The sequence below is a fragment of the Lissotriton vulgaris genome, chromosome 3_2 (genome assembly GCF_964263255.1).
Source record: "Lissotriton vulgaris chromosome 3_2, aLisVul1.2, whole genome shotgun sequence".
In the NCBI taxonomy this organism is placed as follows: domain Eukaryota; kingdom Metazoa; phylum Chordata; class Amphibia; order Caudata; family Salamandridae; genus Lissotriton; species Lissotriton vulgaris.
In genome coordinates, this window is record NC_141690.1 from 135,361,635 (window position 1) to 135,378,679 (window position 17,045).

Below are 17,045 nucleotides of genomic sequence, written 5' to 3' on the forward strand. Positions count from 1 at the left end.
CAAAAGGGCACCTATTGCTTGACAGGAGCACTAATAGGAGTTCTAACATTTACACTCTTCTACGCATAAATAATCAACATAGTACACACAAAGGGAGGTGGGACCAGAGCATTGCCAAAGCTTATAATAGGCATAAAATATATATGGTGAACGTTCCACAATAAGATCCCAGTAAAAGCTCAGAAAGTGTGGAGTCATTGAACAACAGGGCAATCCACTGGATACGCCACGTAAGGGGATGTCGTTCAGTGATTAGAGAGGATATTACCAAGGTGTGCAGACTCACCTCTGCTACCAATCAACTGGACTGCATAGAACTAACCCTGCAGAGAGAGGAGCTGGTCGAAAATATAGTTACCCTTGAATTTCGAACTAGCTCCCCTGATTTTTCATTTATCCAACTAAGGAGACTCCGGCTTGTAACCCCGATTAGCAATCATTTGGGGCAGCCACAGATAGGTAGGATGGGTAGTTCCACATTAGAATGTATTGATTGACTGGTAGGTGAGCCTGGACTGCACCATGGTAGGTTGGTTATCCAATAGTCCCCAAGGGTAGGCACACAGTCACAAATTCCATCGGCAATAGTAGCATTGCCAAGTCCTTTCAAATTGTACCACTGCTCTCAACCCAGCTAGTGAGCCAGTATGAGCCTAGTCATAACCCCCCAGTGGAGTTAAAAGGACTAGTGACCATGTGTTATGTTTTTGGAAGTGCAGGTAATGCGGAAGTCCACAGGGGTAGCCACATAGTCAGGGACTCCAATTGCATTAATAGAACTACAAAGTACACCCAAATGGTATCCTCACTCTCTACTCAGCTAGCATGTCAGAGTGAGTCCACCCAAACCTTCTTAGTGGAGCCACACGGCCTACCAAGTATTTACCACACTGCTAGCCAATGTTCATTATTATCATGGAATATTGCGGGGTTGAGTTCTAAATTTACATCTCCGGATTGGTTGGTTTTCATTAATTGTTTCAACATCTGTCTCTTTCAGGAGACATGGCTCCTGGCACCACAACACTGTGTAGGTTATTTAAACTATCACATACCGGCAACAAAGGAGAAAAAGGCCTGCCATCAGGAGGCCTGACCATATGGGTTCGCCAAGACTTCGATATTAGCATAAAGGAGCTCCCCTCCAAGAGCAATGACATACAGGCACTAAGGCTAAAAATAGACCCGCTTGAGAGCATTGACGTCTATAATATTTACGTGAGGGGAAGTAGAGGAGGAAAATCCCAAGTATTAGCGGCTTTGGACAAACTCCTCGAGTTGAACTCATTGGACACCAATGCTATCTTTGTGGGTGATTTCAATTCAACCTTTGACCCACTTGCTAAGGCCGAATGGCAACTTTCTGCAGAAGAAGATTCCCAGTGGGAAATTCCGAAATTGGTACTTGATCCTGTAAAAAAGTGGTCGGAGATAGTTGTTCAGATAAACTCAATTTGCCTAGAGTTTGGGCTAAGGGCATTAAATGGCAGGACACAACAAAACAGACAGGGGGGCGAATACATTCAATAATGGACACAGTAAGAACAGGATAGACTACATCCTCATGAATCTAAAATTTTGGCATACAATCATTGACATGGACATTAGAGACTGCCCTGAAAGTGACCATAACCACCTGTGTGCATGCTTTAGATTGTGAAAGCACAAGTTAATGCACGGGGTGAGGTTGAACTGCATTCTCATGACATGGTTCCCACCAATGACATGAGACGTCTTAAATGGGAAATATTAGCAAAAAATCTTGAGATCCTAGATAGTATCTCTAAAGAAGTCGACAGTGTCCTATTAGAGCTAGGAAAAATTCTGTCTACCGAAGTCCCAATGGAGCTTGTCATGCAGTCTCATGAAAGGTTTTTTTAAGCATATGAGTGCCTACTTTGTTAAGCACTGTAAGCAAAAGAAACCCGTAGGCCAGAAGCCCTGTCGCTGGTACAACAAAGAATGTTGGCAAGCAAGAGCGCTCCTTGGGCAGGTGATAAAAGATGGAGATCTTGCGCTGGTACGTACAACCAGGCAGGCATATAAGAGTGCTATGTCCAAAGCCAAACGCTCCTGGGACGATAAACGCTGGCAGGACCTTAAAGAGGCTAGCATCCAGAACAGTAGTAAACTGTTGTAAATTTAAAGTCTGCGTGCGATCTTGTCCCCCGATACTGTTTGTAGGTGAAGTTGCAGGAAATGGGGTTGCCTAACAAACTTCTTACACTCATAATGAGACTGCATGAGAACAACTATGCCAAAATCCGTTGGGGTAACCAGGGCATGATCACCAGCTCGTTTCCAATATATCAAAGGGTGCAACAGGGGTGCGCCATGGCTCCCACCTTACCCCCCAAAGTACACCATTATGTCCGCTACACTATGACCTTTTTCAGACATTGTAAAACTACGTCCAGTGTTAGACTAACGCAGGCTATGGACAAAACCAGAACTAAAAGTTTGTGCAACAGGTTTCGTGGATATATTCAAATCTGACAGCTTTCAAAAAATCAGATGGCTACGCGGTGTTAGAGACATCCTGGTTGACCTTGGTTTGAAAATGCTCTGGGAAGATCGTCAACGGCTAGTTTTCCTACAAAAAAGTACTTGAAGTTAAAATGTCGGGAGAGGATCACCTTTAACACCTTGAGGCATAGTGAATCAGCCACCTTGACAGGAACATTCCTAGAATGTAAACACATCATGTACCTAGAACCATACTGGGACATCATAGCAAAACCACTGGAAAGGAAACTGTATTTTCAGTTGAGGGTGGGCTCGCTACCCTTAAGAACTTTTACGTCAAGGTGGTATAATTCAGCTAACAACAAGTGTCCCATCTGCCCGTCCCACAAATAATCAGTTGCACACATATACAATTGTTTAATTGTAAATATTGACATAGTGCTGTAAATGTTTTTTGTTACATGTTATATGGTCTCTCCTGAGCCTCAAGGTCATAAGAAAAAGTTATTCTTGTTGTGACCTCCTAACTTGGAACTGTGTATGACTTTATCTTTTTATAATATATGGAGCTTTTAATGTTCAGTTTTATCAAAAGTTGGCATATGTATTAATTGCACCCTTGAAATTGGGGTTTTATGTCATGATGGAACATTTTGATACATGCTTTTATGTCGAATAAAGCTTAACAAATGGCAAATGTATTTATATGTGTATGTGTGTGTGTGTGTGGGCCTCTCGACCTTTAGTGTACCCTCATTTGAAAAGTTACAAGGTTTAGTGACTGATTAAGTCCGGATCCCCATTGGATCCAGGCCCTTCCAAGATATTAAGGCTGAGTATGTCAGCTATCCTGCCCCATTTGTCTGGCCTCATCGCCTTGTCCCTTTACTCGGGGCAGGTTTTTCAGACCTGGAAGTATGTGATTGTGTTGCCACTATTAAGGAAAACCATCCAAACCCTCTGCTTCCGGAGAATGTACTCTTTTTTGCAAAGATTACGGAAAATAATGTGAATATCCATCTCAGCAGGTATATTGAATCTAATTGGAAGCTGCATCCTGCTCAATCAGGTTTTAGGGCCCCTTATTCCATGGAATCTGCTCTTTTATTAGCCACATACCCTCTGAGAAGCTGTGCTGATGCAGGCCAGACCGCTGCCTTAGTCATACTGGACCTCAGCGCAGCCTTCGACACCATGTCCCATGGCGTTTGTCCCGAGAGGCTTTGGGGCAACAGGGTCAGAGGCGAAGCTTTGAGATGGCAGGCCTCTTTTCTGCAACAATGTACTTTACAGGTAGCTGAAAGGCCCTTCCTGACTGATACTGTGACTCATCCCCAGGTGGTGCCTCAGGGCTCTATTCTGAGCTCTATTCTGAGCCTGATTCTATTCACTGATTACATGCACCCCCTTGGCAGAGCTATTGAAGAGGGATAAAATGTGTTTGTCATTCTATGCAAATGACACACAACGTATTGTTGTATTGTCACAGCTTATGTAAGGGATGGCAGGACAATTCAAATCCTGTCTCGTGGAGCTAGTGGAATGGATGCCCAGCAATTGTCTTCGTCTCAATGCCAATAAAACAGTGGTCCTGATTGTAGGGAAGGCTACCTCTATTTGGACCTCAGCATGGTGGCCAGACGCACTGGGGCAGACTCCAGTGCCTAAACCGTCAGTGAAAAATCTGGAGATTTGGTTTAACTCTAAGCTATCATTTAACAACCAGATCTTGAATGCTTCTGGGAAGTGTTTTGCCATCCTGAAAAGGAAGATCTTGAATCTTCTCCCTTTAGATGCCAGAAAGACTGTTTTATAAGCTCTTTTCACCTCTCAGCTGGGCTACTGAAACACCCTTTGCTTAGGCGTGATGAAGGGGAGATTGATAAAGCCGCAAAGAATTCAGAACACTGCTGCCCGGATGGTACTAGATCTGCCCAGGAGGGCTTCTTTCAGCCAATCCCTCACCAGAATTTATTGTCTCTCTCTTTAAAGGAGGATAGCCTTCAAAGCTCTGTGCTTTTGTTTCAAAAGCTTGAAGAGCACAGGCACACTGTTTTCCCCTATAGTCCTGTTCGTATCCTCAGATCTTCAGGGCCTCATCTGCAACAGTCCACCGTACATGCAGAGCCCGCATGGGGGGCTGCTCTATTGGCTTCCTCACTGCAAATCTGTGGAATTCCATGCCAGACTTTCTAAGAATGGAACCTTCGGAATCCCTGTTAAGGGAAAAACTGTAAACATGGCTGCTTGTGAGTCCTTAGTGTGAGCCTCTCTTGCTTGCTTATTGAGGTCAGCCTTATTTGTTCCTCTGTCTTTCCCTGCCTGTCGAGCACTAGCCCAGCGGGGGACACAGCGGTTGGTGTAGCCATGACCCTTTACAAGACGATGTATTATTATTTGTATGTGTATACACACATTCGCACATACATACATACATACATACAAACATCAAGTGGACACCTCTGGACTCCATCGAGCCCAACAATGATGCGCTCTCTCAGTGGCTGATAAATAGTTCACGGTTTATTAGACAGAACTAAAGATCATCTCAGCAAAACAAGGAACAACACCGTATACGTTTCAACGTTTCAAACGCCTTGCTTGTGGGTGACAAGCCGAGTTACTCACCATATTAAAGTCCAGTAAACACCAGAAACTGAAAAACGACATGCAAGTCTAGTAGGCCATCTTAAACATCACAGGTAGTGCAATTGAAAATGAAAATATTGCATAATAGTAGTCACAAAATAGTAATATTCATGAATGATTTTATTCCAATTAAGAAGGAGAACATTCCCTAATACTCTTTCCAAAATAGTGTATTTGCAAAATATTGTATTACATAATGATATTAATAAAATAATGGTATATACAAAATATATTGCATGAAGGTTCACCAATAAAATCATGTAAATCCGACATTGTATTATAATCGGGGAGTGGAGCAAAATGAAAAGGAGGGAAGTAATCCTTCAAATAGAATACACATAAGAAAGTGACAGTGACAGATCAAATACTTTGTCGTATAACATTAATGTACTTTGATTGATGCACAGCTTATTAATGATATTGATCTGAACATATATAGTATTGATTTGTCGGTATGATATTAACTAATGCTTCTCTTTTTGATTACAGAAAGGATTACAAACATACTGCTTCCTGGTATTTGCCACAGTTTGCCTGACTGGTGCCTTGTACCTGTATTTTGTGTTGCCCGAAACAAAGAACAAGACGTTAGCTGAAATCAACCAGTCCTTTGCTAAAAGGAATAAAATGGCCTCACATCCTCAAGAACTGGACAGTTTTTCATCGGCAAGAAAGGAGAATGTGGCAGTCGAGTGCGCACTGCCAACCGCAATGCAAAATGGACTCGTGAAAACTGCAGTGGAGTTACAAGAACGGGAATGTGCTCTTTGACACAAATCTTACAATATTTTTTATTGCGTCCATTCTTCAGTCAAACAGAAGTCTCAATTTGGAAGTGGCTTTTTATCGAGAAGAGAAAATAAAACCTGCAACAAATTGTTTGATAAAAACAGCTTCTCTCTTCCTGTGGAGTAGGACTGGCTACGTTCGTCTTTCTAACATGTTGCACAGGCCAACTCGATTGTTGAAGCACCAGTTATGTTTTGTTAAAGTAGCTGGTGGCAAGTGTACAATTATGAAGCGAATTGTGATTCAACAAATACATAAGTATAAAAAAATGGTTCTCAATGTTGGATCAGCGCAGGCTTCTCTTTTGTATTTTAAGAATTATTAACGAGTACAATTAGTACTAACTGTGAAATTGAAGAATTCAGCTTTACATTCTAAATACACTGAATTTAGAATTATTAAACGCCTTTATTCTGAGGGCTGAGTATTCAAGTGGTAATTGAAGTTACCAGGCAACTGGGATTACAACAAATGCAAGAAATACAGTGTTGCTGTTTTCCACCTGGATACTTTCACCAAACAAAATATTTAGGGGCATATTATCAAGAACCTCCTTAAAAGGCGATATGGGCTTGCTAATATGCGTTATAGAATTCCAATAGAAGCCCAGGTTAGATGTCCTGCACATCTGACCTGTCTTCTATTCGAATTCTATAACGCATATTAGAAAGCCCATAATCGCCGTTTTAGCGGCAGTTTCCTGCCGCTAAAACTGCGATACTTTTAACGAGGTTCTTGCTAATATGCCCCTTCGAATTTTTGGGGGGTGAAACCGACTAAAAATGGGAGATTATCAGACAGGGAAATATATATTCTTGTGGTAAAGTACGATGTATGTCCTAAGGTTACAACACACAATATATCCCCACATCCCAGAGTTAGTGATGTCCGCAGTGTTGGTAATACCGCTAATAGGAACACCAATGCGATATTTCCCGTACACTTTAATGAGGACATTAATCTACAATTTACCACATTGTAAATAATATGCTATTTTCTGCCTGTTGACATCTGGTAGAGGGGGATAGATATGAAGTTGTCCAGGACCTATTTTCGATAGTCAGACTTTCGCATACATCAAATAAATGTATCTCATGTGGAACAACAAAAAAGTCTTGAATAGAGAGAGCACTTAATGTGAGCCACTGGTAATTATTGTAGGCTGCAACCCATTCCATCGTTTTGAAGCTTACTGAGCTACCACTGACCAGTGCCAAACATATGCTTTGGCCCTGCTCCAGTGAGGGCATCCCAGCCAGGACTCAGCAGTCCACTACAGGTTTATATTACTATACACCACTTAGGGTTGCCACAGTGCTGGCAACTCGGTCAGTTGCCTCAGAAGGCAAGAACCATTCTTGAACTTTCCTCTAAAGTCACACTGTTCACCTAGAAAAGGATTTACATTTCTGAACACGGATCAAAGTCTGTCATCACTATCACCATCTACATACTAAATGGAGAGCAGTGTCATCAGCATCAAACTAACCAGTTCACTCCACAGCATGCCTCGGGTTTAGGCTGGTGTGAACTATATTTTCAATCAGGAGGTTCAATGTAAGATTCTTGATATGTGAATAAATGTATGGAGCCAATTTCTATGGCCTTTTGTTAAAATGAAATACATAATGATGTTGCGAAGGGCTGACATGAGCTAATCAGTTTAAATAAACAGTATTTATTGTGTACATGTATGTTTGTGTGTATTTTTTGTCATTAGAAACAACTGCAGATCTGCTGATTGCTGCATCAGGCAGTAAAGTTTGTTTTTCTCTTAATCGAGATGATTAAATCAGAGGTTGTGTTGCAGAGACGTTAGGATATGTGTGCGATATGACATGCAGGGCATAGTCCAGAGGGTCAGCAGGAAGGTACCATGGTGCAGATATAAAAAGAAATTGCGTTGTGGGTGCACCACAACTTAAAATGTTTTAGGGTAATTTACAAAGCCATGCAAATAATCAGATTTGTGTGGTTTTGAGTATGAGTTTTCGAAAATAAGTCGCACACGGCATTACATAGTGCTGCTTTGCATTACTTTGTGTTAGGGAGGTATTCCATGGGTGGAGCATGGGCATTCCGATGCATCTATCCATGGATGTTGGCACATTCCCAGATTTACCAAAGTTAGTGAACATGGTAATCTTTAGGAATGCTAGGTCTCCCTGAACCACGCGCAACAAGGAAAAATATCTTTACCTCTCCTTGTAAATTACTCTTTCTATGTGTGCTGAATTCTGCAGCTCGCTAAGAAAGAGGAAAATGCCTTCAAGGGTTATTTTGTGCCAGAAAATATTCCTTCCTGCACAAAAAAAACCCTGGCTGTAATGCAGGTGCCTCTAAACCATGGCGCTAGGTTGTGTGCATTTGCTCTAGGCAGGGCACACTTTGCCAGCACTAGGAAACAGCAGAGATGTGTTATATTTTAGTTGATCTGGTACATTTCCGCTTTCTCCCTTTGACCCAACATAGTGCCTTAACTTTGCTTTCTGCCCTGCATTGAGGGAACATGTAAGTAAATCTTCCCCTGTGTTTGTAGGCAGGGTATGCAATGAGCCCTTTATTTTAACTAACAGTGAGCAGATGAGCATAGATCTTGTTGCATAGTCCTTTTTGTGCCCTGGGCCCCCCATTTTCTGCTAACTGGTGGTAACTGACTCTGACTGTCCATGGGCTCTGCTCAACCAGGCCCAGGGGCAATGCAATGCTGAAGCCACACTTAGAATACAGTGAAGCTACCTACATACACTACGGCACACTATGGGTTAGGGTACCCCCTATGTTTGGCATTACCTCCCATATAAGGCCTAGTAGAAAATAGGGCAAGGGGATTAAAACTACATTGAAGTCTCTGATATATGATAGGGCATGGCTGTTTAGAGGCCAGCATCCCTTTCCGAACTTGCATGTGTGCACTGCTGAGGCCTGTGTTGCAGTACTGCTTTTGAAATTCAAATTCTACTCAAACTTGAAGTTGGTTTTGGGGGCACTAACAAATTAATAAACTACAATGTTTTGGCATATTAGGTACCCCTTGGGTTTCCCCGTAGGTGTCCCATTGGTGGTTGGTCAGGTACTTATAAGGAGGACCCTTATAAAGTAGGTTTTATATGCCTTGGGTTCGATGAAATTGTACATTTCACTTCCCACATGGTAGTAAAGGGCATCCCAAAATTGACTTGTGTGCGAGGAGCACTGTGGAGTGAGGATCTTCAATATGTTTACATATTCAGAACCCCCAACATCCCCCATAGGTGTTCCAGGGATGGGGGGGGGGGGTGGGGGGTGGAGTCCTATAGGTAAAGTCAGGGTCCTGATAAAATATGTTTTATAAGACCTAGCGTTGGAAAAATTGCCCCAGCCACATAGTTTAACATGTCAAGAAGCTAATAATTCCCACCAGGAGAATCAAAGAAATATAATTCAAGGGCTTACTAAAATTGTATTGATAAATTCAACAATATGGTATTTGTCATATCGTCATGCCTGTCTGTAACCCAGGGTCAGGCATAGCATGGAAGGGGAGGAGCTTTGGGGCAGCCCGGCAGTTCGCACCCAGATACGCAACAATAAAGATGTGTAGAACGGCAGCTGGTGTCCCTGTGTGACACGGCAGTAACACGAAACTGGCGATGAGGGTGGGATATGAACCACCCACCCTCCATCCTGTACACCCGAGAAAGTGCACGTTACCGCAAATGAAGAGCGGAGTGTTTACACCGACAGCAAGAGTGCAAGTGAAGGCCAAAGCGTTGCTAAAGCCTGTGATTGAGGTGACAGCACTAGTGGCAGCCAGAGCGCTAATACAGCCCCCCCCCCAGGAGCTCAGAGAAGTCAGGGACAGGGTTGAAGCCTAGGATAAGTCTGATTGAAATACCCAGTGAAGATAGCAGGCGGGAGTCATTACGGCGGCCACTTTGAAGTTAGGCACAGTCCATTGACCAAGCGTGGTCCTTAGCACAGCGGCCATCTGAAGTCAGGCAACATCAAGAAAAGATCCCCAGAGCTCGCCAATAGCACGACTGAGGCCCATAGACACCACTGTGGCTCACCGAAGCATAGAGTGAAGCTACACACCCCCTATCACGACGACACTACCCGACACGTCGTAACCAGTGGCATCCGGCTCTGCACATATCGCCCCACAGCCTGGGCCGATGCTGTTGGGAATATAGTTCCTGCGTCCTCCCGAGTCCTTAATACAGATGTCTGGAAATAGTATGGGCCTCAAATGGAAGAGTTGGCTTGAGGATTTCGAAGATTTCATGAAGGGATCACAAGTCTGAGATCCTGACCAACAACTCATCGCACTATGAAATTTAGTTGGCAAAGATGTTGGATGTGAGAGAGGCCCTGAAAAGGAAGTTCCTTCACAAACGGAACCTTGACTATGAGCGCTACACGTTCAACCTTGCGTCACAAGAGAGAGATGAGCCCAGGGGCGATTTCATCTCCCGCCTTAAATGTCTGGCTCGCTATTGCGAATTTGATCATTTCAGCACGGAAGATGCACTTCACCTACGAATTATTGAAGGGTATCAATGGGAACCTCTACACCGTTGTCTACTAAAAAAGCCCTAATCTCTCTACGACATAGAAGAACTCACCCGAATAAACGACCATGCGGAAGATCATGCGAAAAAGATGGAAGCTAGTAAAATGGAAAAAAGAGACCAAGCTCTCTGTGTTCAATCTCACACTGAACCGAGACGTTATCCAGATCATCAGCAATCAGGAAGATCCATGAAATCGCTTCAGGCAAGGTCACCTTGCTTTGGAAACAAAAGCAGTCATTCCTGAAGACAATCGCCAGTGTTATTGTGTGGGCAAGACTACTCTCACATGGGTCCATGTCCAGCCATCAGCCAAGAATGCCACTGATGTGGGAAAGATAACCACTTTTAAGCTGCCTGCCAAACCCGTCGCAAAAAAACAGGACCGGCCAAGCGAAGCACAGGGTCACATCACCACGTCATAGCTGTACAAGGGAGAAGAGACCGGTCAACGAGCTCGTCAAGGTCCTGTACCCAGTCACACAGCTCATACCGATCTCAGAGGTCGACATCCAGAGAGTTATCCGCACTTACCCCGATATCACAAGACAGTGATGAGTATGTATACATGGTGGCAGATCCAGACAGGCTGAAAAAGTACATGCGGTTACACTTTCAGATGGGAAGTCACTCTGCCAAATTCGTCTTAGACACAGGTGCGTCGCTTAACTACCTTTTTGCCACTGAGTACCAGAGAATGAATCCAAAACCGAAACTGGAGCCAGCCGCAGTACGAGTCCGTAGAACCATTGCTGTGTCTGTGTCTGTGACGGCCCCGAAACAGATGATTGCCTTCTCAGCTTACCAACAGCGGAACGCTTGAAGCTGGTAGAGATTCTGTAGAGAATGAATGACTCGCATCGTCAGCAAGTTCTCAAAGCTATTCAGTGGTTTAGGAAAATTAGCTCATGTCAAGGTCAAGCCACATATCAATGAGCGAGTGACAGCAGTGGCACAGCATCACAGGAAAGTGTTGTTCTACCTACAGCAAGCGGTAGATAATGAACTCCAAGACTTACTACGGGCAGACATCATAGAACAATCGATTGGGCCCACTCCATGGGTGTCGCCAATAGTAGTTGTGCTCAAGTGAGGCCAGGACAGTAAGGTACGCCTGTGTGTCGATATACGAGCCCCAAACACAGCCATCGAAAGGGAGCGGCATCCAGGACCTAACATCAGCAAAATGATCACCCGCCTGAACGGAGCAATTGTTTTCTGAAAATTAGACCTCAACAACGGATATCACCAACTTGAGCTGCACGACAAATCGAGGTACATTACCATGTTTACTACACACCAAGGGCTCCTCAGATACAAGCGCCTCAATTTCAGCATATTGTCAGCGGCCGAGATCTTTCAGGAAGCTGTCCGGCGAGTAATCCAAAACATCCCAAATGCATTCAACTACAGGATGATATTCTGGTGTTCAAAGAGACTCAAAGATCATGACAAGGAGCTGGACCGGGTGTGCCACGCCCTCCTTAACACCAATCTCACACTCAACCAAGACAAGTGTGAGTTTCATAAATCGACTCTCAAATTTTACAGCCACATCTTCCCAAAAGAGGGCATTAGACCGGACTCCGAGAAAGTATCAGCTCTGTCTGACACCTCACAAACACAAGATGTCAGCGACATCCGCTCATTCCTGGGCATGGCAAGTTACTGCACCCGGTACATCAAGGATTATGCAACCATCAGCTACCAGCTACCAGCTACGAGAACTGACACGACAAGGGCAGAGTTTTCACTGGTCAGCCAAATGTGAACAAACGTTCAACGATATCAAGACTGCTGTAAGCTCAGCCATCAATTTGGCACATTTTAATTCCAAACGGAAGACATTGGGCTAGGCGCGATTCTGGCACAATACGATGATGAAGAAGATCAATAGCATATCATTGCATATGCCAGTCGCAGTCTCACCGACACGAAAAAAGCATATTCTCAACCGGAAAAAGAGAGGGCATATTAGTACTTCCACCTCTTTGTCTATGGCAAGCACTTCACACTCATCACCGATCACCAGGCTCTGACAACCATCTTTGGAAACCCCCGGGCAAAGATGCCTCTGTGTATCGAACGGTGGTGAATCCAGCTGCAAGACTACACATATACCATCATCCACAAACAAAGGAAGGCAGAGAACCCGGCAGATTACATATCGAGGCATTCCCAAGCCGTGAAATGAGCAGAGCCTTCTGCAGCAAAAGAATACCTTCATTTCATCATTGACCAAGCATGCCCACCTGCCATTGCACTGGAGGCCATCCTAGAAGCCTCTGCAAAAGATGCCACATTACAAAACATCATGCACTGTGTCTGCACCAAATCATGGAGACACCTGGAAGAACCAAAAAGAAATGATGCCATCAGCACACAAGAACTCATGGCCATCAAACATGTCAAGGATGACCTCTCCATCAGTGCCAATGGTCTGTTATTAAGAGACAGGAGGATTGTAATCCAGTTGAGACAAGGCACCGTCTACCTGGCACACGAAGGACACAGAGGAGTAGTAGCCACGAAGAAGGCGCTGTGAGAATGCATCTGGTTTCCTTCCCTTGTCCAGATGGTAGAGACCACATTAGAAGACTGCCCACACTGTCAAAGGTGGGGTGAGAAGAACCACATACCCCCCTAGAGATGTCGGAGCTCCCAGACAGCGTATGGCAACAAGTGGCTGTCAATTTCTTTGGCCTGCTGAAATCAGGGAAGTACATCATTGTCATCATGGATGAGTATTCTCGTTTTTCCATTGCCGCCAAATTTCATCCACCAAAGCGGCCATTGTCATACCAGTAATCGATAAAGCATTTGCTGCATGGGAAATCCCTATGGTGGTACAGACAGATAATTGACCACCATTTAACGGACAGGACTTCGCAGAATTCGCGCGACACCTGAATTTAAAGCACCGAAAGATCACACCTTTGTGGCCTCAGGCCAACGGAATGGTCGAGTGATTTATGGCCACCATAAAAAAGACAATGCAACAAGCCGAACTAGCTCATCATGACATTCAGCCAGCATTAAACAAAGTATTACGGGGGTACAGGACCACGCTGCACAGCACTTCCAACCAATGTCCTGCCACCCTGATGCTGGGGTGAATTCCACGCACTCGGATACCGGCCACCGACGCTGTCACACAATCCAGATTCACGACTTCGGACCATGAGACACTGGTAGAAATTTATCGGACCAAGAAAGCAAAAATGAAAGATTATGCTGACCACCGTAGGCATTCCAGAACTTCCGACATCCAAGAAGGTGACTGGGTGCTGGTGAAGCAGGAGAGGAAAACCAAGGCGGACAACCGCTACTGTGTTCAGCCGCTACAGGTAATTAGAAAGAAAGGGACCATGATTACAGCTGAGTCAGGAACTAAGAGAACAACCAGAAACATGTCACACTTCAAGAAGTGTAACCCTACAGCATACACTCGTGCTCGAGAATACAATTAGAATTTATCCTAAAAGGTAGAGACAAGAAATTACAAGATGTTCTTGTCTGTAAGCCAACATTCAGACTTCCAGTGATCTGTAAAGCATGGTCAGAGTTAAATGGATTAGCCAGGCTGCTTTGATGCAGTGATAATTAGCCCCTGGGGTCAAAGGCCATTCTGGGAGTAGAGGGTTCTGCTACCTAGAAATGCCAGAGCAGGGGAGATGGGTCGTAAACAATAATCTTTAATAGAAGGAGAAGGCAGGTGGGAGAAACCAGTTGTATTACACCCCTGCTCTTTGAACCCAGCCAGATGGCAGGCTTAAGAATGGAATGTGCATATACCATGAGAATATGGAGATTATTCATGCTGGAGATTGGTTTAGTCAGCTCTTATTTCTTTGCTGGGATTTCAGGAATATAGAATTTTAGAGAAAAAGTGTTTTTGGGGAGACCATTGTGCCACACTTTAAAGGAAATGCTTATGCTGTACAGTGTTATACTGAACCTCATTGGACAGGTTTGCCCTCCTGTGTGACCCCGGAGAACACAGAATAGGTATTTCAAACATAGTGCAACTCAGATCTTCTGCTTGATACTACAGAAGAGGAAGGAGGGCCCACGCTGGAAGTTTGATTTGCAAAACCCAGGCCCTGCACTCTGACTGACTATACCTGCTGCACAATCTAGAACTTCAGCCCTGTTTATGAAACCTGCTTCAAAAGAACTAAAGAGTGGACTAGCTACAAGCTACATGTTAACAGAGCTCTTCTGGGCCATCATCACCAAGAAACCCCAGCCTGGAGTACTACCAGTATATTTGTAAGGGTTTTGTCCAAGTGGATTGTGGGAATTGAAGTTCCAAACTTTCAGTGACCATCCTGGAGCTTTCAGACCCTAGGAGTAAGTTTTGGATACTTTGAGACCCTCAAAGAAACATAAGCAAGAAGTTCCTGAGGTTTGAAGAAGTTCGGAGCAACTTTGGAAATAAAGCTCCATAAGTGGACGCCTCAACCTGGCCAGCCAAGTCAGAGACCCTCAACCGAGAACATGCCTGCCGTCCAGATTCGTCTTGCTGAAAAGCTCCAGAGGTCCAACTTCCAGTGTTTTACTGGGAGTTTGTGGAAACCCAAGCCAGCAGACCCTCACAAAATCCAGACTGGCTGGGAGCTTTGAGGGACCCCTGAAGAAAAGCTCTAGAAAAGTTTGTAAGTCAGAAGGTTAAAACTTTGACCGAGACCTACAAAAAAGGGGTAGCCACGCAGGGTTCGATCTTGCCCGTCCTAAAACTTTGACTTTATCCTGGTCTAGCGCAACCAGATGTCCCATTAGGCGTTATGTTTCTACGTGCTATATAGTGCTAAAACCTTTAACATTCAAGTCTTTGTTTCTCTACATTGGATTTTTTTGGTATGGTGTCATCGTGCCCGGCCTAAAACTTTGACTTTGTCCTGGTCTAGCGCAACCAGATGTCCCATTAGGCGTTAGTGTTTTCTATGTGCTAATTAGAGCTAAATCTTTAAACATTCATGTCTTTGGTTCTCTACATTGGATTTTTTTGGTATGGTGTCATTTTAAAGATAAACACATCTCCTATTTTTTATAAATTGGTGTATTTTCATTGTGACTTGTGTCTTAACTATACACTGAATGGGTGTTTTGTAAATGCTTTCCATACATGTCTTTGAAGTTAAGCCTACTTGCTCATAGCTGAGTTACCAAGGGTTGAGCATGGGAACAAGTTTCTGAGACCTATTCTGAGCCCTATGTGGTGGTAGTGGCCTTATTGTCAGTGGTAGATAGACATTTACCACTATTATTAATCCACTTTCCAACATATCTGAAATAGGCAACCTACTGAAATTACGTAATAGGCATATTATGGGTTAATTAAACATCTACTTACTGTTTTCAGGTTCACCACTTTGCTGCGCCGCCCTATTGCCTCCAAAGAAGGTCAATGCTTGCTAAACAACTAGAAATTGTGGTTCTGTAGATTAAAAACAGGTAACACTGTGATTCAGGATGCATACTCCTTGTAGTTTCACATTATTTACAGAGTCCCAGTCTGGGGCAAATTCACTTCAGTCCGCGTCTGCAGTCTGCGTCCTCTTAAACATGCATGTGTCATTGTCACTAGGTCTAGTGTTGCTTTATTATTGGGGATGTTTCTAGACCCTCAACTTAAAAAATACTTATTGGTTAAAAGCAAAAATATTAGTCTAAAAAAAGTTCACATTGCCATAGTTTCATGACACTGAAAATAGCCATTTTGTGTGTCTGTGCTCCTTGTGAAAGGGCAGAATATCACCACTCACAGAGACGTTAGCTAGTGGTTTAAGTGGGCTGATGCTGTATGTTGTAGTGGATGGAATTAAAATATGCTTGACACAATCATAGATGAAGAGGGCTGAGTAAAAGCCCCTAAAATTAGGAACATTGCAAATATAATGTTAGCTAAATTAGAAGGTCTTTGTGAATGCTAGACACAAAAAGAAATACGCATTAGCCAGACTTCTGAATCCTCACTGTAAGGGAACATTTGACATTGTGACTGAACCTACACGTCTCTCTGTTTTCAACATGGGCTGACACAGAGCTCTAAGCCACCTGATTGCTAATTTTAAGTAAATGCTTACAATACATTCTAAAAGTATGTATAAGATAAACATTTTTGCAAACTGTTAAGAGACAAAAAAGGATCGTAGATGTCTAAGGTGGAGTTCACATTCAGGAGTCCTCTATCTTTCATCAGAGACAGGGTGGTGCAAGGTTGCTTGAAAAATAATGGTAGCAGAACAGTAGGCCAAGGTTTTCTTCTTCCAGTTTGTGCAACTTGATATTAAACACCTTCCTGAATCCTAATTGTAGGTTACTATTGAAATGTGATACTCCCTCCACATTTGGCTATATGCGCTAGCCCTTAGATAAGAGTGACTAATCTCTAAATTGATGTGGGTTGTAGAAGACAAAAGATCACCATGCACCTAAATAAAAGAGTTATTCAGGTGAGCTTTGGATTAAATTGGCATAGTCACCATAATGTTTAAACTCCAATATGTACATTAGTCACTACTGATGTTGAAACACATTTCCAAAGGGTCATTCATTTACTGAATGCATTTACTTTCCGAGTTG

General features: G+C 43.6%; 1 protein-coding gene across 2 annotated transcripts in view; it reads left to right on the forward strand.

Annotated features, from left to right (window-relative positions):
• SLC2A9 (solute carrier family 2 member 9) overlaps nt 1-7,592 on the forward strand; it is a 1,599,887-nt gene extending 1,592,295 nt beyond the window's left edge. For both annotated transcript variants that reach the window (XM_086964092.1, XM_086964093.1), the window contains exon 13: nt 5,605-7,592. In XM_086964092.1, the coding sequence (XP_086820218.1) occupies nt 5,605-5,886 (282 nt within the window). In that variant the 3' untranslated portion in view covers nt 5,887-7,592. The remainder of the gene's footprint in view (nt 1-5,604) is intronic.
• Nucleotides 7,593-17,045: the final 9,453 nt, after the last annotated feature.